At 28.3% G+C, this 27,772-nt stretch overlaps 2 protein-coding genes across 2 annotated transcripts in view; both read right to left on the reverse strand.

Annotated features, from left to right (window-relative positions):
• Positions 1-261: 261 nt before the first annotated feature.
• Positions 262-4,226, reverse strand: LOC145850046 (fibronectin-like). The gene is made up of 9 exons (XM_082955189.1): positions 4,184-4,226; positions 3,682-3,810; positions 3,199-3,347; positions 2,752-2,893; positions 2,316-2,489; positions 1,714-1,827; positions 1,270-1,415; positions 699-828; positions 262-296 (listed from the first exon to the last, which is right to left on the reverse strand). Exons 3-9 carry the CDS (start codon positions 3,340-3,342, stop codon positions 262-264), a joined length of 885 nt encoding a protein of 294 aa, XP_082811315.1. The 5' UTR covers positions 3,343-3,347; positions 3,682-3,810; positions 4,184-4,226.
• A 998-nt stretch (positions 4,227-5,224) lies between these two features.
• LOC145850047 (uncharacterized) overlaps positions 5,225-27,772 on the reverse strand; it is a 63,207-nt gene continuing 40,659 nt past the window's right edge. The window contains exons 29-65 of the mRNA XM_082955190.1: positions 27,407-27,557; positions 26,814-26,977; positions 26,416-26,572; positions 25,876-26,055; positions 25,580-25,693; positions 25,080-25,216; positions 24,436-24,574; positions 23,587-23,726; positions 22,940-23,090; positions 21,292-21,468; positions 20,702-20,821; positions 20,103-20,227; positions 19,516-19,663; positions 18,873-19,049; positions 18,421-18,618; positions 17,937-18,076; positions 17,426-17,564; positions 16,854-17,018; positions 16,135-16,254; positions 15,515-15,654; positions 13,332-13,491; positions 12,725-12,910; positions 12,460-12,579; positions 12,035-12,195; positions 11,492-11,630; positions 10,693-10,878; positions 10,277-10,399; positions 10,005-10,132; positions 9,459-9,639; positions 8,440-8,622; positions 8,102-8,215; positions 7,304-7,458; positions 6,934-7,075; positions 6,484-6,681; positions 6,015-6,125; positions 5,570-5,724; positions 5,225-5,239 (exon numbers count right to left, since the gene is read on the reverse strand). Coding sequence (XP_082811316.1) covers positions 5,225-5,239; positions 5,570-5,724; positions 6,015-6,125; positions 6,484-6,681; positions 6,934-7,075; positions 7,304-7,458; positions 8,102-8,215; positions 8,440-8,622; positions 9,459-9,639; positions 10,005-10,132; positions 10,277-10,399; positions 10,693-10,878; positions 11,492-11,630; positions 12,035-12,195; positions 12,460-12,579; positions 12,725-12,910; positions 13,332-13,491; positions 15,515-15,654; positions 16,135-16,254; positions 16,854-17,018; positions 17,426-17,564; positions 17,937-18,076; positions 18,421-18,618; positions 18,873-19,049; positions 19,516-19,663; positions 20,103-20,227; positions 20,702-20,821; positions 21,292-21,468; positions 22,940-23,090; positions 23,587-23,726; positions 24,436-24,574; positions 25,080-25,216; positions 25,580-25,693; positions 25,876-26,055; positions 26,416-26,572; positions 26,814-26,977; positions 27,407-27,557 — 5,439 coding nt within the window. The remainder of the gene's footprint in view (positions 5,240-5,569; positions 5,725-6,014; positions 6,126-6,483; positions 6,682-6,933; positions 7,076-7,303; positions 7,459-8,101; positions 8,216-8,439; positions 8,623-9,458; positions 9,640-10,004; positions 10,133-10,276; positions 10,400-10,692; positions 10,879-11,491; positions 11,631-12,034; positions 12,196-12,459; positions 12,580-12,724; positions 12,911-13,331; positions 13,492-15,514; positions 15,655-16,134; positions 16,255-16,853; positions 17,019-17,425; positions 17,565-17,936; positions 18,077-18,420; positions 18,619-18,872; positions 19,050-19,515; positions 19,664-20,102; positions 20,228-20,701; positions 20,822-21,291; positions 21,469-22,939; positions 23,091-23,586; positions 23,727-24,435; positions 24,575-25,079; positions 25,217-25,579; positions 25,694-25,875; positions 26,056-26,415; positions 26,573-26,813; positions 26,978-27,406; positions 27,558-27,772) is intronic.

The raw sequence follows: 27,772 nt of genomic DNA on the forward strand, positions 1-27,772 counted from the left end.
AACTTGTACTTTTGATTTATTAATGTTTAGTACAAATATTAAATGCAAGTAACACTATCTTGCATTTTATTTATTTGAGGAAGCGGTAGATAAAAAAAATTGTCGACGAATTTTTAATTGTCATCATTGCTTGTAACTAAGTTTTAATTTTATAGTTTTTTAAAAACGAATTGAAATTTTAAAATTATTACGTCACAATTAGATTTATTTAAGAAGAATTTGATGTACAGTTAAGTACTGGGATCTGCAGCATTTTATAAGTTACAGGACAACTTTGTTTGAAAGTTTTCTCTGCACTGTTTAGAAAGTCGGAGTTATTTGAAATAACTGCATTAGAAATAATGTTTTAAATAAAGTAAAGTATTCCAAGCCAAAAATGTGACAAAAAATAAGCAGTAAAAAAAGGACTATTATAGAGTAATGATTAAATTAAAGCCTTATTGCAGGATTTTATTTTAATCTTTTATAAAAGTATGTTTTTAGCTGAAAAGTCTGTTTTGTTTTCTCGAACCTGATAGTTTTACTTTGTATGCCACAGTTTGCCGACCCCTGCTTGCTAGATTGGTTTTTAATAATGAAAACCATGAAGTAGTATAACTATAAGCACAAAAAAGTTTATTAAGTTATTATATAACACTGTGTTTAGAATTTAAATTAATTTGCACTAAATAATACTTCAAAAAACTTCAAATAAAAACCTGTTTTAGCATTCAATGTAGTAGCAGGACCTTTATACCAGTCATTATAAACTGGTGTAATTTGAACAATGTATTTTTCATCAGGCTGCAAATTTTTAACTTCAAACTCATTTCCAGTCACTTTGTGGGTCTAAATTGTTTTAAATAATTTTAAGTTACAAAAATAGACTTTAGTTTTTACAAAAAAAATATTGTCTTTAGTTTTAGAATTGTAGAAGAACAAGAACTGCTTTTAGTCATTAGCTTGTGCTAAAAGTTTAACAAAGTTTTGTAATTATGAAAGCAAAAGACTTGTGTTGTTTATAAATTTGTAAACTTTTTTTTAATACTACCTACGTCTTACTAACGTTCATAACAGTTTTAAAGTTTACTGTGGCTGCTTTTAAGTAGGCTAAGTTATTAAGTTATTGAATAGTACCTAAAAAGTTTTTACTCAACCTACAACCAAAACATAACAAAAAATATATCAGGTTTAAAATTCAAAAAAACCACAGTGTATTCGAGAATTAAACCGTTCTGTATTTGAAAGTCTATGAAAAACGAGGAAAAGTTGTTAAATTAAGCTGCTAACCTGAATAGCGTCTCCGTCTACGTCACGTGACTGGTAAACCTTCAAAATGTAGCCAGTCAGGAACTGACCTCTTGCACTCGACCACGTTAAAACCAGCGAGGCGTGACTCGATGATTTCAATGAGAGTTTGCTTGAACTCACTTCACCTGATTTAAAATAAAACTTGTTTTGAGTCATCAAAACAGTAGGTCACATATTTATTTATCATTATTTAATCTGTACTTCATAAAAAAAGCTTTATTGAAAAAAAATTGTTAGAAGTTGTCAAAATACAGTCGTAAATTTTCAAACATATTTAAAATTTTAATTTTAAAATGTTTAAAAAAAAAGTCAGTTACATTTTAAGTTTTAGGTCTATCATGACTAATTTATTAAAAAGTTTATAATCTAGAAAGATGTATTTTATTACTACAAGTTAAAAATGTATTAAAATATAAAACAAACCAGTTTTTAGTTTAGTGGTGACTGGTGTTGAGAAATTAGTCGAAGTTGAAATGGCGCTCACCCAAATTTTGTATGTAGAGTTCAATTGCAAGTTTTCAAGAACAAACCTCGTTTCTGTAAAGAAAAACATGCAATAGAACAAACAAATACAAATATAAAAAACCCTAATAATAAATATTGTTTTTTTAATCTTAAGTTGTTAAAAAAGATTCGTAGTAGCACATAACTGTATTGTTTGCATTTTAATTTGTTTTATATATGTAAAGCTTTTAAATTAATTTCAAACTAATGGGGTAAAAACTAGCTTAATGAACAATACAAACTCTAAAATTAAGGCTTGGTTGAATTTTTATAGTAAAACAGAAGTTTAAAATATATTAACTTATTAGACAAATAAAAAATTAACAGACAAAGTTATTTATTTAATGAAATAAAATTTTAAAGTTAAGATTGTATATAAAATGTGAAGGTAAAGTTAATAAGCTAATCAAATAAAAATAGAACAATTAAAAACTCAAACCGTTAAGTTAAGTGTTATATTTGTTTGAGGTTAAAAAAGACTATACTAACAGGAATTTAATAAAATAAAAACAAATTCAAACCGTTGGTCTTGAACATTTCGTTTCTACTGTCGTCACCTTCGTACTGCAACAAAACTTCGTAGTGTGTGACGTCATAGTAGTCGTCGCTGACGTCATTCATCTGCCACTCGATCACCGCCGACGTCAGGTTTGATGACGTCACTTTCAAGTTAGTAGCTCGCGGTTGCAGCTTGTCTAAAAGTTTTTTATGTAAAAAGCATATTATTATTTTTTACTTAAGTTATTAAAAACTTTCTGAAATTGTAATGAAATGAAAAAAAAAGGGATAATTTTTGAGAAAAACTTGAAAAATTTTCAAATAAATCTGAATATTATTATTTTTTTCTTAAGTTACCAAACTTAGCAAAAAAGTACCGTTCAAATAACAACAGTAAAAACTATGAGAACTAACGTAAAATTTTTACAATATCGTAACTATATATTATTCGAAACAAACTTGTAGTGACTAAAATTTTTCCCGCCTTTCCGTTTGAATAATCAGGGAAGTAAGGAGTGACCTCTATCACGTGGTCAGTGGCGGGTTTCAGGTTTTCTAAAGTGTATGACGTAATTTCAGGTGCCAAGTAGATGTTCTGGAACTGTTTCGAGGAAATTAAAGCTATAAGAACAATAAACTAGTATTAAATGTCATCATCAAAATTAAAGCTCAAAAGTTGTCTTTTATGACAAGACAGTATAAAATAACTAATTTTTAATTTATTAAAAGTAGAACGTAAGTATAGCTGTAAAAACTTAAATCATTGACAATGTTTTTTTTAAATATCGGCTAAAATAAAAAGATTATTATCAGTCCTTAGATAATATTAAGTTTATATTTCGTTTTTCATTTTGTTTAATTTTTATTATAACTTTAACTACAGCAGTACTTTTATCTGAAACCAACTTGACGCTGAGTCTTGTTGTTTTGTTTCTCCTTCCTAAAAGCCTGCAGCCTGTAACCCGCCAACTCTTCGGCCCCATCTAGCGTCCATTTCGCCGATATCGACGAGTTTGTCACGTGATCCACCTCCATGCTTATTTTTCCCATTTGTTCTTGAAAAAAATAGGTTGTTGTACTAAAAGAATACTGGGTAATGTTAAAGACTTCGTTAAGTTTCAAAAAAGATCTCTTAAAACGGTAGAATTAGTCTAAACTTAATCTAGCTAATTTTTAAAGTATTTTATAATTTTACATCATAGTTAAATATTAGTTTTTCTTAGCTATTTAGCACTTATAAAAAAAGCTATCAAAGTGAAAATTAGCAACAAATTCAATATAAATATTTTTTTTGAATGTTAAAATATGTAAAATATGAAATGAGTTAAGAAGAGAATTATTTTGTAAAAAAACTAAAACTAACTAAATCAAATTTTAAAACAAACAAACTTGTTATGAATTTGTAAGTGTATGGGGCAACATTGAAGAAGTCTTGGTCCTCAGTTCTTCCAATCAGTCTAGCCGAATATTTAGTACCCGGTTTTAGTTCAACCAACGGGAAAGTATTTTCAGCTCCGTCTATAATTACAATCAGTTTATTAGTTTAGTTGTAGCTTAGATTGTAGCTTTGATGTACAAAAATTAAGCGACAAAAACAAAACGATACAGCAAGTCTAGAAACTTTTTTTTAGATGACTAGAAACAAAAACGTTTTATAAAGATAATTTTGAAAGCTAATAAATAGTTGAATAAAAAATAACTGCAAAAAATCTTTAAAAAATTAATAAAGTATTGTTATTCTATAAAATAGTTTTTACATGTGATTTTGTAGCGCAAAGACTGCAATATTCATTTACTAACAATTAATAAAAAAGCAATACAAAAACTTAATGTATTTTAAAAGTTTTCATACTTAAAATAATATAACATTAAAACTAGTTGATTTGCAAACCGAGGTATTTGACGTCACTGTTGTTCAGTTCTTCAATTTCGAGTTTGAATTCAACAATTTCGCTGAACTCCTCTCCCTCCCCTGCTACGTTCCACATCAAAAGCGCTGTGGTGTGGCCCGTCTTCACCGACCACAACTTCTCTATTACCGGTACTTTCTTCGCTGTAACAACATTTCAAGTTTACTAATTCATTTGTTTAACAGCTGTATATATATATATATATTTATTTATTTTAAGTTTTATCAAAAAAAACAAATAATAATTTAAAATGACAGTTTTTACTACCATTCAAATAAAAAAAGCTAAAATAAAATTTTGATCTGAAAAAAGAAAAAATACAACTTGATTAAACAGAGGACATTTAATAATTGAACGAAAAACTTCTAAAATCACGTTTATATACTATATATATAATCACGTATTTTCTATTGAAGTATTTATATTAAATAATCAAAGGTATATCTAGTAACTTCATAAAATAAATAAACATCTGACTAACATGTATCTAGTGTAAATATCAAACAAACTGACGTATGTCTATTGTTAATGTTGATTCTGGACCACGCATGCTTCCATGGACCGGTCTCACCTCAAAAGTGTACTCAAGACCAGGAATGACTTCATTGACAAACTCAAAATATTCCGAAATGGCCGGCATATTTCTCCATTTAGTTTCCTTAAAAATAAATAAATTTGTTTTTGAATAGATTGTAAATGTTCTATGGAAAATGATAATTTTAAATGTCATCTAGTAAAATTATTTTACAAGTTTTTCCATTGAGTTTCCAAACTTTGTTCAATGATAGATTTAAAGTATCTTTAGGTTGATAGATTTTATTTTATACTTAACATCAAAATTGTAAGGATTGTAAAAAGTGAGTTGTAGAACTTTGTGAAAATTGTATACAAAAGAGTATTTAAAAATAAATTTATCAAACTTTTAGAGAGCTGCGTTAATACTTTGTTTAACCTTAAAAAGTACAAATTTGTTTTGTTAGCCTATCAATATTATGAAGTACTTGAATTGAAATAACTTGATCTTACTTTATTCTGTCCTAAAAATTTTACAGCTTAAAATTAATACTTATGTTATTTTTATTAAAGTATAAATAGTCTTTAAAGTTTTAGTACTATTTGCAGCACACAACTCTAGATTTTTACTTTAACATAAAAAACATAACTAGCTTCAAAAAAACGTTTATAGTAAAAACCTTGCAAACTTTACTACGTTGGTTGTTCGCCCACTTGGTTGGGTAATATTTAAAAACATATGACGTCATAATAATATAAATTACAACCTTGCAAATTTCACTGCGTTGGTTGTTCGCACACTTGGTTGGGTAATATTTAAACACATATGACGTCATAATAAAATAAAGACTAACCTTGCAAATTTCACTAAGTTGGTTGTTCGCACACTGGGTGGGGTAATATTTGAACATGTATGACGTCAGTCCGTCCCCTCCCACCGGTTGCCACGTCAATATGACGCTGTTGGGGAGAAGTTCAACAACTTTGAACTTTATTTCAGCGTACGATTCTGTTTTTATTTTATTCATTTACACTGATGGTACATTGTGAACACCAAAAGTTAAAAGTCATTTTAATTCAAGCTAAATTGCTTTTAACTTATGTTGAAAATATCAAGCTTGCTAAAAGTAAAATATATTTATAATTTTTTTTCTTAGGTATAACTTAGTATGCTGTAAATAAGTTTTCATAATAAATTTTATTCTATTGTTAACTGTTATCAAATAAATGCTGATTAAAAACAGTACGTAATGAAATTTAATTTTACTTAAAAATGTTAAAACATGAAAAAAAACTAGCTTATAAAGACATCGGCAGATAGTTGATTTGAATATCCGCCGTCGGTGATTGCTAATACTTTCACTGAATAGTTTCTAGAAGAGTTAAGATCCTCAACCAACTTCCACTTGCCTGTTAAAGTTTTGAAATGGTATTTATGTAGATTCATTTTCCAATATTTATTGCTACTATTCTGAATACATTAAATCAGGTTTTACATAAAAAAAATACCGTAGAATCTATTAGTGTACTTGAAGAAATTTTTTATTTAAGATTTGTTTAGTATTTAATTAAACAACAATAGGTAATAAAATTTACTATGACTATTTATTGATAAAATTAAAAAATAGCGAAAGACTCAGAGATCCAGTTGAATTTTAATTTTTAGACACATATTTTCTTTTTAAGAAAATATTTACTTGTACGTATATTCTAATAAAAAAATAGCCAAAACAAAAAGTACTAAAAACTATTCACAAACAAATCATACTTTCGAAATCGGGTTGTCCCTTGTAAATGTAAAAGGTCTCGGGTCGGTAGTTGGCATCCTCCTGGTCGCTGGTAACCCTGACAACATACCCTGTGACGTCATAGTAATCTTCACCGTCGTCAACAGACCACGTGACGTTGAACGAGTCGAAAGTGACGTTATTGAAATTCATCGAGGTGATCTTCGGAAGTCTTTTACCTGAAGTGAGATTTTTTTTCAGTGGAAGCGATATATAGAGCAATATTGGTGTTTATTTACAGAAGTAGTAACTATAAATTCTTTATAAACATAAAAAACTTAAATTTTAGTCAACTACTTGTTAGTAAAACACGATTTAATGAAAGCATACTTATAGCTTATAGTTAAATTTTTAAACTATGCAATTATTTACACTAATACTCGAATATTTGCTTTCTTTCTTACTTTTTTTATTGTAAACTTCAAACAAACTTGTCGTGATATGAACGTTCAAGGGTTTTCCCTTCAAATTTCCGTGGAACACCGGTGTTATTGTGACGTCATAATCGGTGTTTGCGTCGAGACCCTTCAGATGCTTCGTATTAGATTTAACCGTGTGGTGCTTCGGCGTTTGCTGAAAGTTTAAAATAAAACATTTAAAAGTTGTACTTTAGTTTCATTAAGTGAATATCAGGTTTTGCAATAATGTTTTCCACAGGTTTGAACAATTTTCAGACTAAAGATTAATACAGTTGTTACCTTTACAAAAAAGTAAATGAAACTGGTAATGTGTTTTGAATCAGTCTTGTTTTAAAAAGTAATTAAAATAAAGTGTTTGGTTTTATTAAACTTTTTTTCATACTTGTTCAACACTTTCATCGGTCATCGACTGCGCGCCAACCTTAGACACGGTGACGTCATAATACGAGAAGCCGTCTCCCCCCTCGTTTTGCATGTTGAGGGTGACCGAGCTGGAAGTGACGTTGAAGTAATCGGCAAAAGTATCACCGAAAGATGCTAAGATATAATTTATTTACTACTATTTGAAGGTTTTAATTGTTTATTAAAAGTACATAACCAACGAATTTTACTGAATATTGTTTAATATACAATTGATTATAAGAGAGAAATTTTACAAATGACAATACTTATTTTTTACAGGTTGATCGTAAGAATTAAGCTTGTACAACTTATAATAACTCTTATATTTATAAATAAAAGAAAACTAGAGATTAATATGAGAACAGAACTTTTTAAAACACCACAAATTAACTTTTTGGTGTCGGCTGCAGATCTAACGTCGCTTCTGATTGGCTAATATTTTACTTATTTTTATTTCAAGTTTAAAGTAATGAAATATTTTATTTTTATTTTTTATATATTTGGGTAAAGTGGTTAGGGTTGAGGGTAAAGATGAAAATTTTGGTAAGGTAGGTTGTTGATAAGAGTATAGATGTTTCAATATACTACTGTATTATCACTTGACCTCATTTGCATAATGATATGAATGAAAAAAATTCAAAAACGTTACAACTGCAGCCGACGAAACTTTTTGTACAAAAAGTGTCATGTAAAATCGAAATTTACTTTTAGAATCTGTTTAAAAATAATAAAGACTTATCAAAGTAGTGTATAGTTAAAGCAACAGATTTCTACTTACTAGTTTTAATGCGGATTTTCTTCAGTTTAGTTTCCCTCAAATCTTCAGTTACTCCTTTTATGGTTAGTATGTATTCCTGGTCCGTTTTTAAGTCGTTAGCGGTGAAACGATTATCTAAAAATTGATGTTACAGAGAAAAGTTAAAGTTTAATATTCATTTTACTCAAATTAAAGTTTTTTTCTTTGATCAATAAGAATAAAAAGTTTTAATTTGTTAGTTGTAAAGTTTTACTTTTAAACAGTTTATATTGAATTTCTAGCAAACCTACTCAGACATATTAAAAAAACATATTAAAAAAAGCTTTAACATTAGTTTATACAAATTTTCAACATTGTACCTGTCAACTCATATGTTTTCATCTTTGGTTTGTTTTTTCTTTTTGTTGCCTGTCCCAACGCCACTTGGTATTTTTCAATCTTTTCTACTTTCTCACTGTCAGGAGTGACCAGCCACGAGATTTCAAAATAGTTCTGAGTCAGTTCCTCAACTTTGTAACTTTCTATATCAGGCACCGATTTATCTGTTCAGTGTGATGTACTTATAGAGTTTTTTTTTTGTTTTAGCTTTTTTAATTTTATCTAGTACTTACATTAATAATTATTTTTTAATAAGTTATGCTTGTTTTAAGAAAAAAATCATACGAAAAATAAAGTAAATTTTTAAGAATTGAAAACAGCCGTCATATTTTTGATGTTTATATTCTACCTAAATTATAAATACACCTTTAAATTTTAAAACAACATATTTAATTAATTAAAATCTACCAACTATAGCCATTTATATGTGTTTTTGACAACTGAAAAAAAAAAAAAATTAATGTAAAATATGTATTTTAAACACAGGGTTTTTCGGCTAATAAGCTCGCGCACAACTGGCAGTGCGTACCGAATAAATGTGAGCTTAAGAGACAAGTTATCGCATGTGCAAAACTAAATAGTTTTCCAACAACTAATTTTAAGAAATATAACTAACATCAACTTATAATGCTTTCTTTTTAATTTCGAACATAACTAACTAAATTCATTATGTTTTAAGTTAATTTTATTTAAGTAGTGATAGTTTCAAACATAAAATCTTCACTTTTACGTAGTTATCTTTTGGAACTAAAACAGTTTTACTTATAAATAGCCAAAAGTTTTAACTCAATTCAAAATTTTAAATACTATTAACTAAACAATGTTTTACTGTTGATCATCAGTTGAATAAAATCTGTAAAAAAGATTTATTTGAAAAAGTTTTGTTATTGATATTCGATCATTCTCCTTATCATTAAGTAGATAACTTTTATTGCGATCTATGAAGAAAAAAGTAAACATAGAATCCCAACTTGACAAGCAAAGCGTATTAAAAACAAACCAGTAGTCGCTTCGACGGCACCAGAACCTCCAACTAATGAAAGGCGGCCCCAAAGTCCTTTCGATTCAAATGCGTACATCGGGGAGACTGTAACGCTGTAATCGGTGCCCGGCTCCAAGTTTTCCAACGTCACCACTTCGACCGTCGGCGCTTGCTCAACAACTCTCTTGGTTTCGCCTAGCTGTGAAAAGATCATGATCATGAGACTTCTGATGTTGTTAAACAAATTTTAAAGGCTTAGAATTTAAAGTTGTTTAAATCATCAATCAGTTACTATTTTTGCTATAGTTTAAAAGTCAAACTAAATCTTTCATTTTATATTTTTTTTAATGTTAGTATTAATTAACTAAATAATAATACAACCACAATTAAATATATTCTGATGAAACCTCTAACTGTTTACTTGCTCTTAGTGTGCAAAACTAGTTGCTAACAAATGTAACTGATAAGTGTTAGATGAAATCGATTTTATTTGTTTGTTTAATAAAATTGTTTTTAAATGATTCCTGTTTATTTATGTAACAGTCAATTTAGAAATGTCAGTACTTCATCCGTCGTTTTTTGGTATTCTATCTGATACCCAGTAAGGTCTTCCGGATAGTCCGCATCCAAACTCAATGTTATCGAGTTCTCGGTCGTTTTAACCAGGTTCACTCGAACTGAGCGTATTTTTCCTGTAGAATTTAAAATTTTCTAAAATAGTTTTTAGTGTTAATAGTCAGTCTTATTACTGTTTTTCCTGTAAAACTAAATACAAAAATTTATACTAAGATTTTATAACGTTTATAGTCTTTTTTATATAATAAACCGTAAAATACCTGTGCGAAACTCAGTATAGGTGCTGTTAGGTTCGAAACCCGTTGAATTTCTTACTACTTTTATTTCTACTTTATGATTACTGTCGGGGTTTATGTTCTCCATTGGGAAACTTCTTTTTTCATCTATTAATTTATTATTTTAAAAACGTCCAAATTGTGAAATTTAAAATGTTTTAATATTTTAGCTAAAAAACGTGTTTTTAATATAGTCAATGGTGATAAATGTTAATAGTTTGTAAAAATTTCAACAATGTAGTTGACTAACTTATAAATGATTGCACTTTACTGAATTTAGAAAAATTTCAATACTTAAGTGGCTAAAACTTGAATAAAAAATATGATTTGATCTACGTCTAATTTTAAGCTGTACTCTTAAACATACTTAAAAGTAACAAAAATCAATGTTTGAAACTCACTGTCCAAGTTATAATACTCTACTGTGTCGTCATAATTTGCAGCGTCCCAAAAATAAAGTTTAAAGTAAACATCATCTTCGTAATCCGTGTCATTTTTCCCGTCCGAATCTAGCTTCCACGTCAACTTGGCCACGATGTCTCTGATATCAGACACTTCCAATCTTTCAACTGATGGTAACATTTTCTCTGAAATAAATTCGTGTTACAGAATTTTGTTCATACTTTTGATAAAACGTTATGATCAATGAATAATATTCTATGAATACGACTTGTTTACAATTTTATGTTGTATAGATTTTTTTTCATACCCTTATTTTAGATAAAGTACCTGAAACTTGTACTTTACAAGTTACACCGTTAAAAAAGCATACATAACTAATTTAGAAAACTCTAAAGTGAACAATAAAAATCTAAAATAATAAGAAAAATATAAACAATAGAAGCTTCTTTTGTAAAAAAATCCAAGTAAAATGTTTGATACAAAAGGCAAACGTTAAAAACATAGTCATAAATAAAACTAAGACGTCTAAAACTTTACGATATTCAAACTACATAAAACTAATATGTTCTAAGCATAAACATAAATTGATTGACATAGTTATTTACATAAAAAAAGAAGAATAAACATAATAAGATAAAAAATGTACTATGTTAAACAAATGAAATTTACCAATTTGAAGTGAATGTTTAACATTTGAAGTGCAAAGTTTATATTTAATTTACAAATGCTAAATTTAATATTTTTGACTAAAACTGTATGTACAACGAAACCAAGTTAGTAAAAACTACAGTAACTCACCCGTTTTGAAAGTTGTAGTTGCGCTTTCACCTTTTTTGTTGCCGTACAAAGTTGTCAAAGTGGCCGTGTAAAAAGTGTTTGGACTCAGTTTGTCAAAGTAGAAGTAGTTTTGAGATGTTTTTTCACGGACCTCCATGCTCTGTAACATATATTTTGTATAAACATTCGGTCTAAAAAATATTTTAAGTCAGTCAGTGTTTAATAAAGTTATATAAAACAAAATAATAAATTAAATTTTAAATTTAAAGCAATCCGATTAAAAGGACTTTTAAATAAGCTGATTCGAACTTTTTAACTCAAGTTAACTAAACTTTTAGTTTTGCAAATAACTTAAAATATTATATGTTTTGGTTTTAAGAAAATTTATTTTAATTGTTTAAATGCTATTTGCCATGACTGTCACATATCTTTTTTTTAGATTTATTTAAGCACTGACGTGGTCTTTGATCGAAACTTAGTTTGCAAAATAAATTTTTGAAAGAATAAATGTACAACTTAAAATATGGTAAAAAAAAAACAAAACAGTTTTGAAAAAGTTGTTACTCGGTTGTGTTCATCGTTCCAAGTGATCAAGAGTTCGTAATTGTACTGATCAGTCGTGTCCTCACCAGACTCAGCATCCGACCGCTCCCACCCGAAAACTATTCCCTCTTCAGTTGTTTCTAAACTCCCTTCAAAGTCAAATGACAACTCACCAAGACGACCTGTGTTGTTTTAATAAATATTTTAATAACTTTTGTTTATGTTTTTTAAACACAAGTTATTGCTTTTTTTAAAATATTCAAATGTTTTTTATTTTTAAACTGTGCAGTTAAACCGTTTTCTTCTTTTAATAATTTAATTATGAACAAGACATAGTTGTTTTCAAAAAGCTTTAGACTTTAAATATACTAAAACTAAATATCGTCCACGTTTATAAAGTATTTATAAGTGTAATATCATTACTAAAACCAAAAGACAGTTCAAACTTGTTGTGAATTCAACTGTTGTGTACTTATGGACTTCACCATCTTCAAACACTAAGTTCGCGTCATAATCATAAGTTGTGTCCGGTTCTAAACCTTCGATGACTAGCTCACCAGGTGCGCCTGTAAAATTAGCCACAGTTTTTGTTTTCTAGTTTGGTGTAAAGTTAGCCAATTATTAGTTATTTCCTCCTAACAGTCTAAAACGCCATTTTTTGAAAAACCTGGTATGCACTCACTTAAAATTTTTTTTTTGAAATCAACTGACCCGGTTCGAAAGTTCCCTCGTAACTTTTACTTGGGTCGTAGGGGTTAACGATGCGGAACCCGGTCGGTTGGTTGTACATCTCCACCAAGTGGTTGCTGCTTATCGGGTCGAGATGGACGAAAACTTTCACTGTGAACGGGTCGATGTTGACTACGTTGATCTCGCCAATGCTTCTGTTGATCTTTTCTGTTTAAAATAATAGTAAATTTTAGGTTGAATACATATCATTTGTACTTTTATTTGAAGTTAAAGTAAATGGAGAACTGAAACTTTTAAAATTGCAAGACTTCAAAAAAGGTTGATGTTTTACCATACAATATTACAAAGATAATTTTTTTTGTACTTGCTTTTGTTAATACTGTAGTATTAGCTTATTATTAGACTTTTATATAATATGCTATCATTTGACTATAGTAAACCAACTGATACACGTTAATAAAAACATTTAACTTGAAACTTTTTGAGTTTGAATTTTAATTGTATATGAAAGTTATTGAAATTAGACCAAAAGTATAAATTGAAAACAAACTAAGGATGCTTAGTAGAAGAAATTAAAAGTCAAAAAATTAAATTAAATTGCAATTTTTCCAAGTAAAAAAGAATTCACTCGTTCTAGCACTTATTCTGACGGTTTCCCCCGTTCCGTCTTCCTCGCGGTAAATCGAAGTGACATTTATGGCGTAATTCGTTCCTGGCGTCAGTTCCTCAAACTTCAAGTCGATAACGCCTCCCCAAAAATCTGGCCCTTGGTTTACTACTGTATCTTTCTGAAAAAGTATTATGAATGTTATTTTTGAAAAAAAATGTTTTAACTTTTTTATAAGAAAAATAGTTTTTTAGGTGATTGTATGATGACGTAAGTTTTTTCTTATGTTTGCTTTAATTATCTTGACAATATTTATCGTTTTTAAATTATTATTATTCGTATTTTTGCTTATAAAAAGTGCCCTTTTTATTTATTTTTTAATTTTTATTCAAAAAAAAACCTATTTTAACGGTATTATATTATTATTTGATCTCAATCTGTTAATTCTACTTAATATTACTTATGTTTGAAAAGTAAGTATTATGTATTACAATTTCGTTAACTTATTTAATTATAAAACAGTAGAGCCTAAATTACTAAGCTTTTTTGATTTAGTAGGCTATGTAAAATAATAATAAATACAAATGTATAATTCAGTTTTAACAAATAGTAGTTTTCAAATTAATTTAAAACTTGTCGGTATGTTAGTAGTGTAATAGAACAAAAACAAGTTTTTGCTAATAACATAAAATATAAAGTATGATTAATCTTAGCTACGTTTTTGATTTGACAAACTGTTTTTACGTGAAAACAAAAGTATTTCGTATCTGCCAAAAATTAAAAGAATTAGCTGTAAAAAAATAAACTTTTAATATTAAGTATTAAAGTCTTATAATACACAGTATTATAAAAAAACATTTTAGACTAAGTTTACAAATATCAAAACCTTGATATATAGACTGCCGTTTGTTATATCTTTACGAACATAAATGTTAAAGACAAAAAGGCCTTTGCAAACACTTGTAAAATTGAACAGTAGAATTGTTAACTAGTTTAGCTGGATTGTCTCTTTTGGTCAAAAAATTAACAAATACTATTCACCTGAATTAAAAAAAAAAGTATGACTTTTAGCAACAAAATTATGTGTATAGACTGTAAGAACGTATGCTAAGATTCCAAAACAAAAAAAATATAATGAGGTTTTATGCTTTTAGTTTTGTACGTTTAAACTTAGTATACTAAATTTATTTACTCTGTGAGCTTACCAATACAATTTACACAAAAAGAAAAAAAAAAACATTGTGTACCTGTTATATTAATGGAAAATAAAAAGATGTAAGAAGTTATTAACTAAAATAAAAAATATGCACGAATGAGTTTTCGTGCTTGTGTTTGTGTATTTTTAAACTTCATTCGCATCGGAGCTTCGGGGGTAAACTCTTTTATAAGATTTTCTGTTCGAATATTTTGTGTAAGATTTCCATCTACTACTGATATGCCTTCCAGGTTTGCGCAATATTGTGGTTTTTCCATTGTTTGTAAAAACAATACAGTCAATCGTTGTACTATACTTACCTAGTTTCTGTTAAGTATAGTTACATCTACGATTATCAACTATAAACATTGTTAAAGGTAAATTATTTTCACCGAAAGTAATGATGTTTCTTATATTTTTTATCGCATAAGTCTGTTAAGAGTTAAAAATCCAAGTTTTACTTTTAGATTGTTTTGCGTAAAACAAAATCATTAGTACAAAACGTATCTATTGTATTAACATTTCTGATATACACTTTTATTTAAAAACTGAAAATGTTTAAACTTTTTTATAAAAGTTTAGAAAATATAAAAAAATAATATAGATAATCTGTAAACATCTCGCCAAAATAATTAGCTACATGCTTTACCTACTTCAAATAATCGCAACTTTGCAAGTTAACTAAAAACCATAATCATTTTTTTTCAGTAGCAATGCTCAGTAACTCTTGTTTAAAATTTGCAAAAGTATATATATACATACATAGAACAAATAAAGGTTCGTAACCAGTTTAAACTAGTGATGTACCGGACTCACTATCCGGGTCCTGGTCCGGCCGGATACTGCCATTTTTGTCTGATATCCGGGTCCGGCCGGATCCTAATTTGAAAAAAAGTCCGGATCCGATTCCGGCCGGATTCTAATTTAAAAAAAAAGTCCGGATGTGGGTCCGGTACATCACTAGTTTAAACCTAGTAAGCAAAAAATTTACGAAATAAGATAAACGCACCGGAGGAGCGTCTACGTCATCGTATTGTGACCTCACATGAACCCGGTATTCGTAAACGTTTAAGTCCCTGTGCTCCCAGTCTATTGCTATGGAGCTGCTGGTTGTTTCCAGCACTCTGACGTTCAACTTCTCCACTTGCACTGAAAAACAGGACAGAAAGTCAGAAGTTTGCTGTAGGTCGTAATTTAAATCAAAAATAATTAAGTACCTTAAGAATTATATGAACATGGATGTTTTGAAATAAAACAGATTTTGGGTTTTTGATAATGGTAAAGTAATTGAAATTCATTTATGTTCATTTTAACAAACTAAAAAAAGTATTTTTTACGCTTTGATTTTAATTCTGTGCTAAAAATGAGGTCTTAGTTTTTAAAACGTCTGAAAAAACAACTAAAATGAATTTTTTATTGATAACATTTAATGTGATGTGTTTAACTAAAAATGTTAACAAAAGATTAATTTGATAGCTAAATGTATTTCTAGAACGTAGAAACTTTATTTTTAGAGAAATACTTACAAATCTTTTATTTCGTATTAGTTTATGACTTTTTATGTTTGAAAAACAAATTAGTTTGACTTGTAAGATAACTAAACTTTAATAAAGTTTTATGAAAACGTACAAGTAGTGAAGTTAGTAGTTGCTGCTTCTGATTCGTTGAGTTTAGTTCTCAAGACTACTGTTACGTCATAATCTGTATCAGGTGTCAGATGCTCAATCACAATGTATGACGAATCGGAAACTAATTAAAAGTTAGTTATTGATTTTTATTTTGAAAAATTATCATACTTACAAAATACTTTTTCAAAGTGTTATCGAACACATAAAAAGTGCATTGTTTATTTAAATTTCTAAATCCAATTGGGCAAGTTAAAATATTAAAATTAAAACAACTATGTAGCTACAAGTCGTAATATAAAAATTAAGCTGAATTTGTTTTTCTTAGTTAATTTTACTATAGTAAAAATAAAGCTTATTTTGTGAACAAACTATTTGTTTTAATTTCATAGTATTGCTCAATTTACTATATACTAAAGAACTTGTTTAATTATAACAATGAGCAAGCTAACTATTTTATTTATTACCCGGTTTCAGGCCGATCATTCAGCTATAATCAAACATTTAATTTATTGTTTTTTTATATTTAAAAAGGTCGGATGTTTGCCCACTGAAACCGAGTAGTAAACCAAATAGTTTGCACATTTATTATCATTTGCAAAAATATAAAAAAATCGTATAATTAATTTAGTAAAGTTATTAAACGTTTATTCGTTATTAACTTTTGTTCATTAAAATTGAAAATATTTTCTAGTTGTATACTGTTTTCAAATTTAAACTCACCTACAAACTCCATGAATGTAGCTTCTTTCTCAGAGGTCAACGTCACAAAACTTTCAACAACGGGGTTCCACCTTTCTCCCACTCCCCTCACTTCCCACGTGACCAAACACTTGTCCTTTGTGACGTCATGGACTTTAAGGTCCACAACGGAAGGCGTAAGCTTGTCTGGATAAAATTAATTACTTTACAGTTAACTATAAAACAAAAAAATTATTAGCTACGAAAGCATTTTCTTGTTGTTTAGACTATATCTTTATTTTCGTGTTGGTAATTAAAATTAGATTGGTTGATTATAAAAAAGTATCAGTGCTTACGAAAACGTTATGTTACTGTTTTATTTTTTAGTCTAACTTTTTAGATAATGCTTATATTTTCATTAAATCTGAAGTAGCTGTTTTATCTATTTTAATCTACAAACATTGTACTTACAAACATTTATATTTTTAAATTTTAAAGATTTATTAATTTTTCGTTTACAAAAAGAAAACCACATTGTTTCATATAAACTTTTAAATAGAAAAGTAACGAGCAAACTAGCACAATATTAACAGAACCAATAAATAACAACATACCTGTGTACATTTCGTCATAACCACTTGTACCATTGATAATATCGAAGAAAGGTGTGATTTCAATCTTGTACTTGGTTGCTGTGCTTAACCCTTTAACAGTGTGAGACGTTTGTTGTGGCATAAACCTCTCTGTTGATATCTGTATAAAAACTTGTGCGTAATTACGTTTGTTGAATTAATTTAACGTTGCGTTTGGTTAAAGTACTTGTTTTATGTTAATTTTTATACTAATGTATAAACTTCCGAATCTTATTTTATTGACGTCATTTTTTTTTTGCTCAGCATTTAATAACCAAAAGATATTGAATACATTATTAAATAATTTTATAGAGTGTTTTTCTTATTATGAGTACATTAAAGAGCTATAATATACACTGATGTTACTAGCACATATGTTTATAACACTTTTAAAATATCTTTACTAAAAACATTGGCTCTAGCCTATTACTGACCTTGTATCCATGAAAATAACTGTCCATCTTTAAAAAAAACAACAAAAAGCACAAAAAACCTGTTCGTACTGTCCATCTTTAATTTGGTAGACATTCATTTGATAGTGGGTCAGTCCGTCTGTGTTTGTTGTCGTCCATTTGACGTACAATGATGAAGTCGTTGGTTCCGACAATTCTACTGTGGTCTCACCAAGCGACACTGTATATTACAACTTTTTATACTAAAAATGTAAATATACGTTTAAATTTTCCGAATTTAGACAGAAGCATATTATAGAAAAAACTAAGTGAAATACTTTTAAGGTTTGTTAATAACTAATTATCATCAAAATTGTCATTTATAGTCATAAAGTATTTTATAACTTTTGGTTATTTCAAATAATACCTTTATAGTTTTTTATAATTAATTATAAACTTATAAAATTTTAAGAGTATACATCGGTTTTAATTAAAGTTTTATCTTCATTTATTTCAATCTATGTAAAAGTACATAGTAAAGTACAAAGTATTTTTTACTTTTATGCACTTTTAGACCATACTAACAAGTAATGAACTGTTCTTTCAGCTCGTTTGTTTTCGACACCTTGTTAATGTAAGATAACTTTTTTTCGTCACTAATGTATGAAGCATTGTTCATTTTGAAGAAATTTTCAACTGCATTCGTGCTGTTGTCTATTATGGCTGCAATGCTTACTGAGTACAATGTGGAAGGCTCTAGGTTTCTCAATTTGAATGCAGACTCTATAAAGAAGAATTAAAGTGGCAAATTTTATAAATTTTACTACTCCTAGTAAGTAAACTAAAATTTAATGTTTTCATTAATGCTGACTACTGTGCTAATTTAAGCGTTTTTAAACTGATAACTTAATGTTGTGAAGAGAGAATTGATCTAAGAAGTAAGTGGAATTGCAGACATATCACTGTTTTGTTTTATTATTTACGTTAGATACATGAAACAACTTTATTTTAAGTTTTAAATATAAAAGCAAACTTACCATAACGATCTAAATTAAAAATCTTTTCTGTTTTGTTGTCCATATTCGAGACAACCAACTGAAATTTTTCGATGTCTTCATATTTGTCAAGATCTGTTGTGTAGTTCCAACTTATATTTGCACTTGTGTGGTGAACACTGTCTACCTTTAATGACTCCATCTCTGGATTTGGCTTTTCTGAGAAAAAAATTGTTGAAATTTTGTATTGAGATGGCTGTTGTAAAGGTAAAAACTAAATAATTTTAAACAATAGCTTTAAATACCACAACACTTAGTTACAAATAAAAGTGATTAAACAAAGATAGAAACAAAGCAAAATGTAAAAATAGGTTTTCTTTAGATAAACTTTTCCAGTTTTCTGTATATTCTAGTTGTTTAAAAGTATATAATGTAGCTTTACCTACAACTAAGTTCAATTTTTAATTACAGTAAACTGAATTTGAATACAACTTGTGTTATATGAACGATTATACTTTGTATTGAAGCTTAGGCTTATATTCTATTGCGATTATAAAAAAGTTATTATATTAAAGATAAAATTTGCGACACTAAATATTTTTAGCCACGTATAAATAATGCACTAATGTTTTTTTAATATTTTATCAAAAGTATACAAATTTTAAAAGCAATTTCCACCACTAACTTGTTTTAGCTAAGTGCAAATGCGATGCTTTCAATTTTGGTGATTCCCCGCCAGGTGTGAACATTATGGAGTATTCGGTATCTGGTTCCAGGTCCGTGAAAGTTATCAGGTTTTGGCCCGGATCCAGTCCTAGATCGTATCCAGATTCCTACAGGTTTTTATTTGTTGTCATTGAAACAAAGGTTGCTTTATTTTGAAAAATATCATTGCGATATTTTTATCAGTTCAAGTAAAATTTTTTTTTTGTTTATTTAAAAACAAGATTAAAAATAAGATAAACAATATTTTCATAAATTAGAGACACTTTCTTAAAACAGCTAAATTAAAAAAAAATAGAAGAATAGTTCACTCGATTTGACTTTTAAATTTGTAAACTAATAAAGGCAAAAAATGATAAACAACAAAAATTTATTGTCTTTAATATAAAAGCTATAAAATTGGTTGGCATTAACTTGCCTAGTTTAGCGAAAAATATATTTACCATTTAGACACAAAAAAAAACACATAACGAATTAAATTAATTGTTTGTAAACGCAGCTAGTATGATTTTACATTAAAATTTCTTGGTCTAATATTAAGATAGTTACCTCGTTTTTACTCTCTATACTGATGTCAGGTCCTGAGAAGATGCCATACTTATCATCAGTCCAGGCCACAGTGATTGTCCCAGTAGTGGTTTTTATCGTTTTCACGTTCAGTTCCGGAACTTTATCTGTAATAATTAATCTTGTAAAGTTATTAAATTTAATTAAAACCAAAGTTTTTTTTCTACAATAACGAAATACTAAAAGAGTTTAATGATCTATGGCCTGTACGAACAGCTACTAAAATGATTTGACTAAAAAACGTTTAAAGAGGCATGTATATGACGTAATCTAACTTTTTTCATATTTTAGATTAAATTGTTTTCAATACTCATTTTTTCTATAGTCAGGAAACTATTGTATCCTAATTTTTCTTAAAAGGAAAACAAAGTTTAAGTAAATTATGTCATCATTTAAAAATATGTAGTATGTACTAAAATAAAACACTTTATCGAAAATAAGTTTTGTTTTTAGTTAACTTTGTGTTTACAACTTAAGATAATCAACTTTATTTACAAAAAAATAGTTGTCAAGGTTGCTTTAAGTTAAATTTTAAAACAGAACTAATATTTTGAAGTTATAGTATTATATATTAATGTAACCTGTTTCAAAATCAACTTCTTTTTGCGAGACAACTTCGTTCTCATCCTTGTCTGCGTAATAAGTCAAAGTTGCTTTGTACTTCGTATCTGGATACAAACCTGTGACTTCTTGATCTGTATCTGAATAAAAAAGGAATTAGTAGAACAAAATAAAAGGTGGGTATAGGCAGAATCCGTTTTAAAAAACAATCATTTAAAATTCAACATTTAATTATAGCAATTACCACTGATAATAATGTATAATCTCAATACTCATATTATAAAAAGCTATTACAATTCATAAGAAAAAAGTTTTGAAACCCATAATAAAAACACCGTAAAAAGTGTTAAAATAGTTGCTATTTTAAAATGAACAAACTTTATGCAAAAATTACCACATGAATTATATTTGATGATGTTTTATATCACTTTGACTTAACACATAATGTCTGTTTTATGCATACTTAAAAAAATATTACATTGAATTTATTTAGAAAGTTAGTTAAACAAACTAAGTTTCATTTACATAAAAATTTCGTGGAATTAATAAACAAATTTTGAAATAGCACTTTAAAACAATAATTAAAAAATTAAAAAAATAAAACACTTACTGTAGGGAGATTCCAATTCGAAATACAGTTCAGGACCATCTATGATTACAGTTTCCACATCCAATTTACCGTGGTGGACGTTTTCTCCGAACAAACCGGAAACGTTCCACTTGAGTGACGCTGTACTAAATGCGACGTCATAAGCTCCTAAGCTGGTTATTTCCAGTTTATCGGGGTCTGTGCGGGTAAAGTTTTGTTAAAAGTTTGATTTTTTTCTTTTGACAACAAATTAGTATTAACAACTTTTTTAACAAATTGACTGCTTTAATTGTACAAGGTTTAACTAGTAATTTACAAATATAAAGTAATTATTAACCAATGAAACATGTTAGATATCTAAAAACTCAGACTAAAAATTTTTGTAGATAAATGTTTAAAGTTGTCTCTAAAAAAGCGCATAACTTAAAACAACTCTTATTTAGTATTTAAATCAAATATAGCTAAATATTCAAATAAAATTTTACGCTGTTACTTTGGTTTAAGCTTAACATAAACTTAAGTGCTTAAATATTTGTTACGTTACTCAATGACAAAAAACAAGAATTGATGGTAGTATTTTATTGTGCTAAATAAAAACAAATTCAATGTTAAAATAGGTTTTGCGATTATCTAATATATTGTGTAATATATAAAAGTTGCGGCAAACGGAAATAATATAAACACAATTTTGAAAAAAAAACACAAATGCGTTTTAACAACATATTATGCATAACGAATAAAAGCACATTTTGATTTTGCTAAGACAGTGTATGTAATAAAATTCATGCTAAGTACCTAAAACTGTATAGTTTAAATTTTGAAGCTGTTTATATCGGTAAAAAAACATGCATTAGCCGTGCAATGCAAAAACTTTATTGTTGGCAATAAAATTTTTTTTAATAAGTATCACAGTATAAAAGAGTAATGCAAATTGTATTTGCTTATGATTAGTTAAATAAACAAGGCATTTTAAATACCTATATACACTTTTTTAAAGCAATTTTCTAACTGCGTTTATTGTCATAAAAAATAATCGTAAATGTATAAATAAAGGCAAGTTTGTTCTGCGAATAAATAACAACATGGCGAATATATCTTATAAACTAATTCATAATCTTATTAAATTATATATAAAAGTTTTGTATATAAAGTAAAACAGTCCTAATGCAACTAAAACTGCTTAAAATACAACTGTAGCTTGCAGTCCATGCAAAAGAGAAAAACTATCAAAATAGCAACAAAGTGTTGTTTTGGTATTTAAAATTCAAAGTATGCAAACTAACTTTGGCAAGTTTAGTTTGCTCAAAAAACTATGATATATTCCTAAAAGAAATTATTTCTTTCTGTAACGAAAAACAATGCAATTAAAACTGTTGAAAATAGTCGTTTAATTTGTTCTCCATGCATAATAGTAATAACTACATATTTAAAATACATAAGTATTATCAAGTCTCAGCGACAAAAATTATGTTTCTTGGTATTTAACTTTCAAAGTACTAAGTTGTAAAGTGAAATTAATTGCTTTCTAAAACAATAAAATTTATTAACTTAAAGTTTTAAAAAACTGTTTTTATTACTTATCAAATGTAGCTTGTTTCCATGCAAAATAAAAAATAGTAAAATTGTTTAAGGAGCGACAAAATAAAATTGTTTTTTTTGTTCATTTAACCTTCAAAGTACTCAGTCGTGATGTAGGATCTCAGTGATTTCGAACCACCGTTCTTGTAATGCGTGGTCAGGTGCACCTCGTACTCAGTTTCGCTATCTAGATTTTCAATCGTTAGTTGGCGCTGCGAGCTGTCAACTGTCATGCGTTTCCTCTGTAGAAAAATTAAAGTTTTAAGCTAGTATTCATGGTAGTAATGACAGACTTAAATATGTGTAATATTTTGGAATAACTTAAGGATTTTTTTTATGTTTAGTTTTAAAAATTTTCAATAGACAAATAGACCGTAAAAAATTACGAGAAAGCTAAAAAATTGGCATGAAAAAAAAAACTATTTAAAAAACTACAACTAAATTTATTAGTTAAGTTTCCATAAGACTTTTACACTATAAAAGACGAAATTTTTTCAATATGAGACAACTAAAAAAGTGTAAAAATACTTTAAGTATCGAAACTGACGGCTCCCAATTATAATCTAATGAGGTAAAATAAAAATACGAGTAATTGATGACATAAATAGATTTAATATAAATAAATATTAACACAATCAAAGCAAACATGTTCTTTCTTATAATAAGGCAAGGGAAAATAAAATACAAAGTATTTTCTAATGAACAAAAAATAAAGAAAGTAATAATAAATAAACAAACATGCTCCCCATCCTTATCAGTTGTTGGGAAATATAATACAGAATAATTCCTTATATCCCCTTCATCTTCCACTCTCCACTCCAAAGTGACTGTGTCCTCCTCCGAGAATATATCGGTGATCTCAACTGGCTCGTAAGCGGCTGAAATATTATATAAAATCTTAATAATATTACTACTGAATATAAAATCTAGTGAAAGTTTATTTAAGTTGATTTAAAGCTTATAGTGTGCTGTGCCTATAGGTTTTTATTTGTTTTTGTTTTTAATTTTAATTTGTACTATCTGGTTTTTTACAAAGCAACAAGTTTTAAGTAAAAGTCGAAAAGTAAAACAAGCTTGTGGTTGTCAGTAATTATTAGAAATATTAGAACTTTTTTCAGCATTTGTCTGATGTTGAAAATTATTAAAAAGAATTTTGCAAGATTTTCTATAGTTTTTGTTGTTTAGTTAAGTGCAATTTTTATACAAATAAAGATGACGCAACAATAGGAAACTTTATTGTACAACTTCATACAACGTTTTATATTTCAAACTTTTCTTCAATTTTTATTTATTTGAATAGTTGACTTTAAAATCAGACTTGAATCACTTTCAAACTCTAAAACTAGTAATGTCAAACACTTTTCTATAATAACTACTCTTACAAATTTCAAACTTGAAGGATTATTATTGATAAGATAAATCCAGAGTTATCAAAAAAGTTCTTAAGGTGTACACATTTTTTGTATACCTTAATTAAATGCAATAACATTTTGATTTTAATAATATATGTAGTAATATCTACTAAGACATTCGACCTACTTTCTACCGAAACATTTAAAAATAAAAACATCAATTTCTTGCAATCACCTGTAGTGATGTGTACAGTAGACATGGGACCTGCTATGTAACCGAACATCGGTGTCACTTCAATCGCGTACGTGGTGTTTTCCCTCAATCGATACAACCTTCGCTCGTGAGTGCTGCCGTGGATTGGGATCGGCATCGGCTGTAAACGTTTTTTCAAGTTTATTTCAATCAACTAAAAAAGTGCGCATACACATATACCTTTATTAGACTCTGCAAGGTGAAATAAAAACTTTCCGTAACTTATGAAAATTAATAATCATGTCTTACTTTAAATGTGGTTTGTATAGGGTAATTACACGTTAATTTTATAACAATATGTTTATTTAAAATTTCTAACCCTGTCAGTGGTTAGAAAGTATTAAAAAAAAATCATATTTATATATAAATGCACATATACCTTTATTAGATTCTGCAAGGTGCAATTATTCCGTTTATAGTAATTTATCACAATTAATGATCATGCTTACTTTACACCGAAGGTGTTTTGTAAGTGGTGTTTTATACATAAATTTTTTTAATAATATACTTAATTAAAAATCTTCCAACCCTATCAGTGGGATCGTTTTCCCTGTAGTACCAGAGAAGTTTTACACGTTAATTACACGTTAGTTTATTATTAACATGCTTTGTAAAAATATTCCAACCCTGTCAGTGGGATCGTTTTCCCTGTAGTAAGAGAGAAGGTACTTTCTCACGTCCTTGTCGTTTTCCAGCGACCACCTCACAAACATCTGGTGCTTGGACACGTCCATCACTTCAATGTCCACTTTCTCCGCTTTCGCTGTGACGTCATAATTAAAATGTTTAATAACTACGGTTTTTTCCATAAATGTTAAGTTGCTTATAGTCATAGTAATGGGAAAAATATATATCGAGTACAAAGTGTTTTAAGATTTTTTTAAAAATGTTAAATTTTTTTATGAATAAATAATTTTACGCGCTAATGTTGGTAAAGATTTTGTATGTAGAAAAAAGAGATTCAGTAATAGTCAATTATTTTAGCATTATTCAAAACAAAACAGTGAAAACGATAATTTAATACATTTTTTAGTACTCGAACTAACCAACTAACCATATACAGAAACAAAACAGTAGTGAACACAACTTTCATATATATTTTTTTTTTTGATATTCAATGTCTTACCAGTTTTGAAAGCCTTCCTGATGGAGTTGAGCTCCCTACCCTCAACAGTTTGCCCTCCAACCGACACGGTGTACACGTGATCCATCATCAAGTGTTTCAGTTCGAACGCAGTTTCTGTAACAGATTGATCTCGTTAAAGTAATGGAGACTTTGAAATAGTTAAGAATGCCGACAGTGCTTTTAAGATTACAGATGCCTTAATTGGTAAGTACTTTCTCTTTTATTTATTGGTAAAAATGTTTTCCTAGCCTATTGGATAGACCAATAGAATACACTGTATAAAAAATGCAAACCACCTTTGGTGTTCTCCTGAATGACGACGCCCCTGTTCTCGTGCGCGTGGTACATGACGTCATAGTTTTCGATTTTCTCGTAGTTGACGTCATCACCGCCGCTCACCTTCCACCTTACCCACGCGCTGATTGGTGACGTGGACTCTATGGACATCGACTCGATGCGGGGCACTTTCAGTCGTCCTTGAAAAATTTACTCAACATAGGTTGCTGTATCGTAGTACAAAGAAAAAGTTTTAAATGAAATAACCAAATTACTTTATTGTCATTTGCAGTCTAGTTGCTTTCACTTGTTAATAAATTAAACACAAATTCGATACGAGGTATTTTAAGATATTTAAAAAATCATTTAATTTAACAGCTTGTGACAGTTTGAAAAATAAAGTTTAGTTAAAAAAATATCAAAAATAATGTCTCAATTTACAAAAAAAAACATTTAAAATGAGACTTTCTTTCGTTAAAACATCTTGAACTCTGCTGAAAACTACATAACAATAAAAAACTACAATAATGTTAAAAAAACTGCTGTAAAACTAAACCAACTAGTTTTAGCTTGCATGTCGAAACTTTGTTGATTTACTCCCTCCACAACGGGACTTATTCTGATGTTGTAATTGGTGTTTGGCTCCAATTCTGTGAGAGTCACTGAAGAACCTGACTTCAACACAGTACCAGCTTTTACGCTTTTCACTCCACTTGACTGAAATAAAATATAAGTTTCAAACTTTTTTGTAAAGTTGAGCAGTTGTGTTTTACTTGCTACTAAAAATTAATTGTTTTCAAAAGTAATTACTAACAGCGTAAGTTGCTTTTTATTTCTGGACGCACATGATAATATTTGAGAGGTTTATTAGATAACAACTACACATATATATAATTCACAAATATAACTAAAACTTGAATTTATAAAAGAAAAAAGTATATAAATAATAGTAACACACTTCTCCACTATCTTCTCCGCTTTCTTCTTCTTCATCTACTTGAGGCCAGTAACTGATTTCGTAGCCGCTAATCTCCTCATTTGTAGAGTGCATGTTCAGTGTGAGAGACGTGGCCCGTTTGCTGGTCACTTCCACCCTGATGTCTGACGTGATTGTCTTCGGAACTGAAAATAAAAGAAATAGCTAAATTGACTGTTATTTTTGTTAGTTTGTATTTTTAAATATTTATAACGATGTGGTTGTGTTTTAAGCTATTCAGAAAAGAAATACGCGATCAAAAAATGGTTGAGTTTGTATTTTTGGCTACTTTTAATGATCTAAATAAATTCAAAAAGATCTTTGCAAACAAAACCTGTATGTAGGACAATATCATTTGTTTATAAACATTAACAGTTTACATTTTAAAAACTTTTAAAACTCTATTCAATTTTTGTGTTCTGTACGTGCTTACTTATTTTAGCACTTTACAAAAGTAGTCATTTTGCAAAAACAAAATTTTGTGACATTAAGTGTTCAGAAAAGCTAACGCATGACAAAAAATGTTTATTTTTTATGACCTTTAAACATGTTTTGATATTTTTAAGCATTAAAACCTGTTGAAATTCTTAAAGTTCCTGTTTGTCCCTCCAAACCGTTGTAGTAGGGAGTAAGCTTGATTTCGTAAGTTCTATCCGCTTGGAGGTCTGTAATTTCATAATCATTCGTGTCAGATGAAAGTTTTTGAATGAACGGTAGTCCGGTTACCTTTGTTAAATAAAAACTTATTTTTATATAAAGAACTCAAACTTAAAGGTTTAGTAGTATAAAATTAGTTATTGAAATGAGTAGTTATCACACATAAAAATTTTTTAGGAACAAGACCAATTTTTTAATACTTTGTGAATAGATCTACTAGTAGTTATGTAAAACTATTTATATATATGTTAAAAACTTTTATTTTGTCTGGTTTTATACTTAAA

Source organism: Thalia democratica, chromosome 2 (genome assembly GCF_965202585.1).
Source record: "Thalia democratica chromosome 2, ktThaDemo2.hap1.1, whole genome shotgun sequence".
In the NCBI taxonomy this organism is placed as follows: domain Eukaryota; kingdom Metazoa; phylum Chordata; class Thaliacea; order Salpida; family Salpidae; genus Thalia; species Thalia democratica.

Excerpts from the sequence above, each read along its gene's own strand:
- LOC145850046 (XM_082955189.1), bottom strand. The coding sequence starts at position 3,342 with ATGGGAAAAATAAGCATGGAGGTGGATCACGTGACAAACTCGTCGATA. Across the intron at positions 2,490-2,751 it reads AAAAATTTTAGTCACTACAA|ACAAGCTGCAACCGCGAGCT; the intron begins GTTTGTTTCGAA and ends AAAAACTTTTAG. Across the intron at positions 1,416-1,713 it reads CACCACTAAACTAAAAACTG|GTGAAGTGAGTTCAAGCAAA; the intron begins GTTTGTTTTATA and ends ATTTTAAATCAG.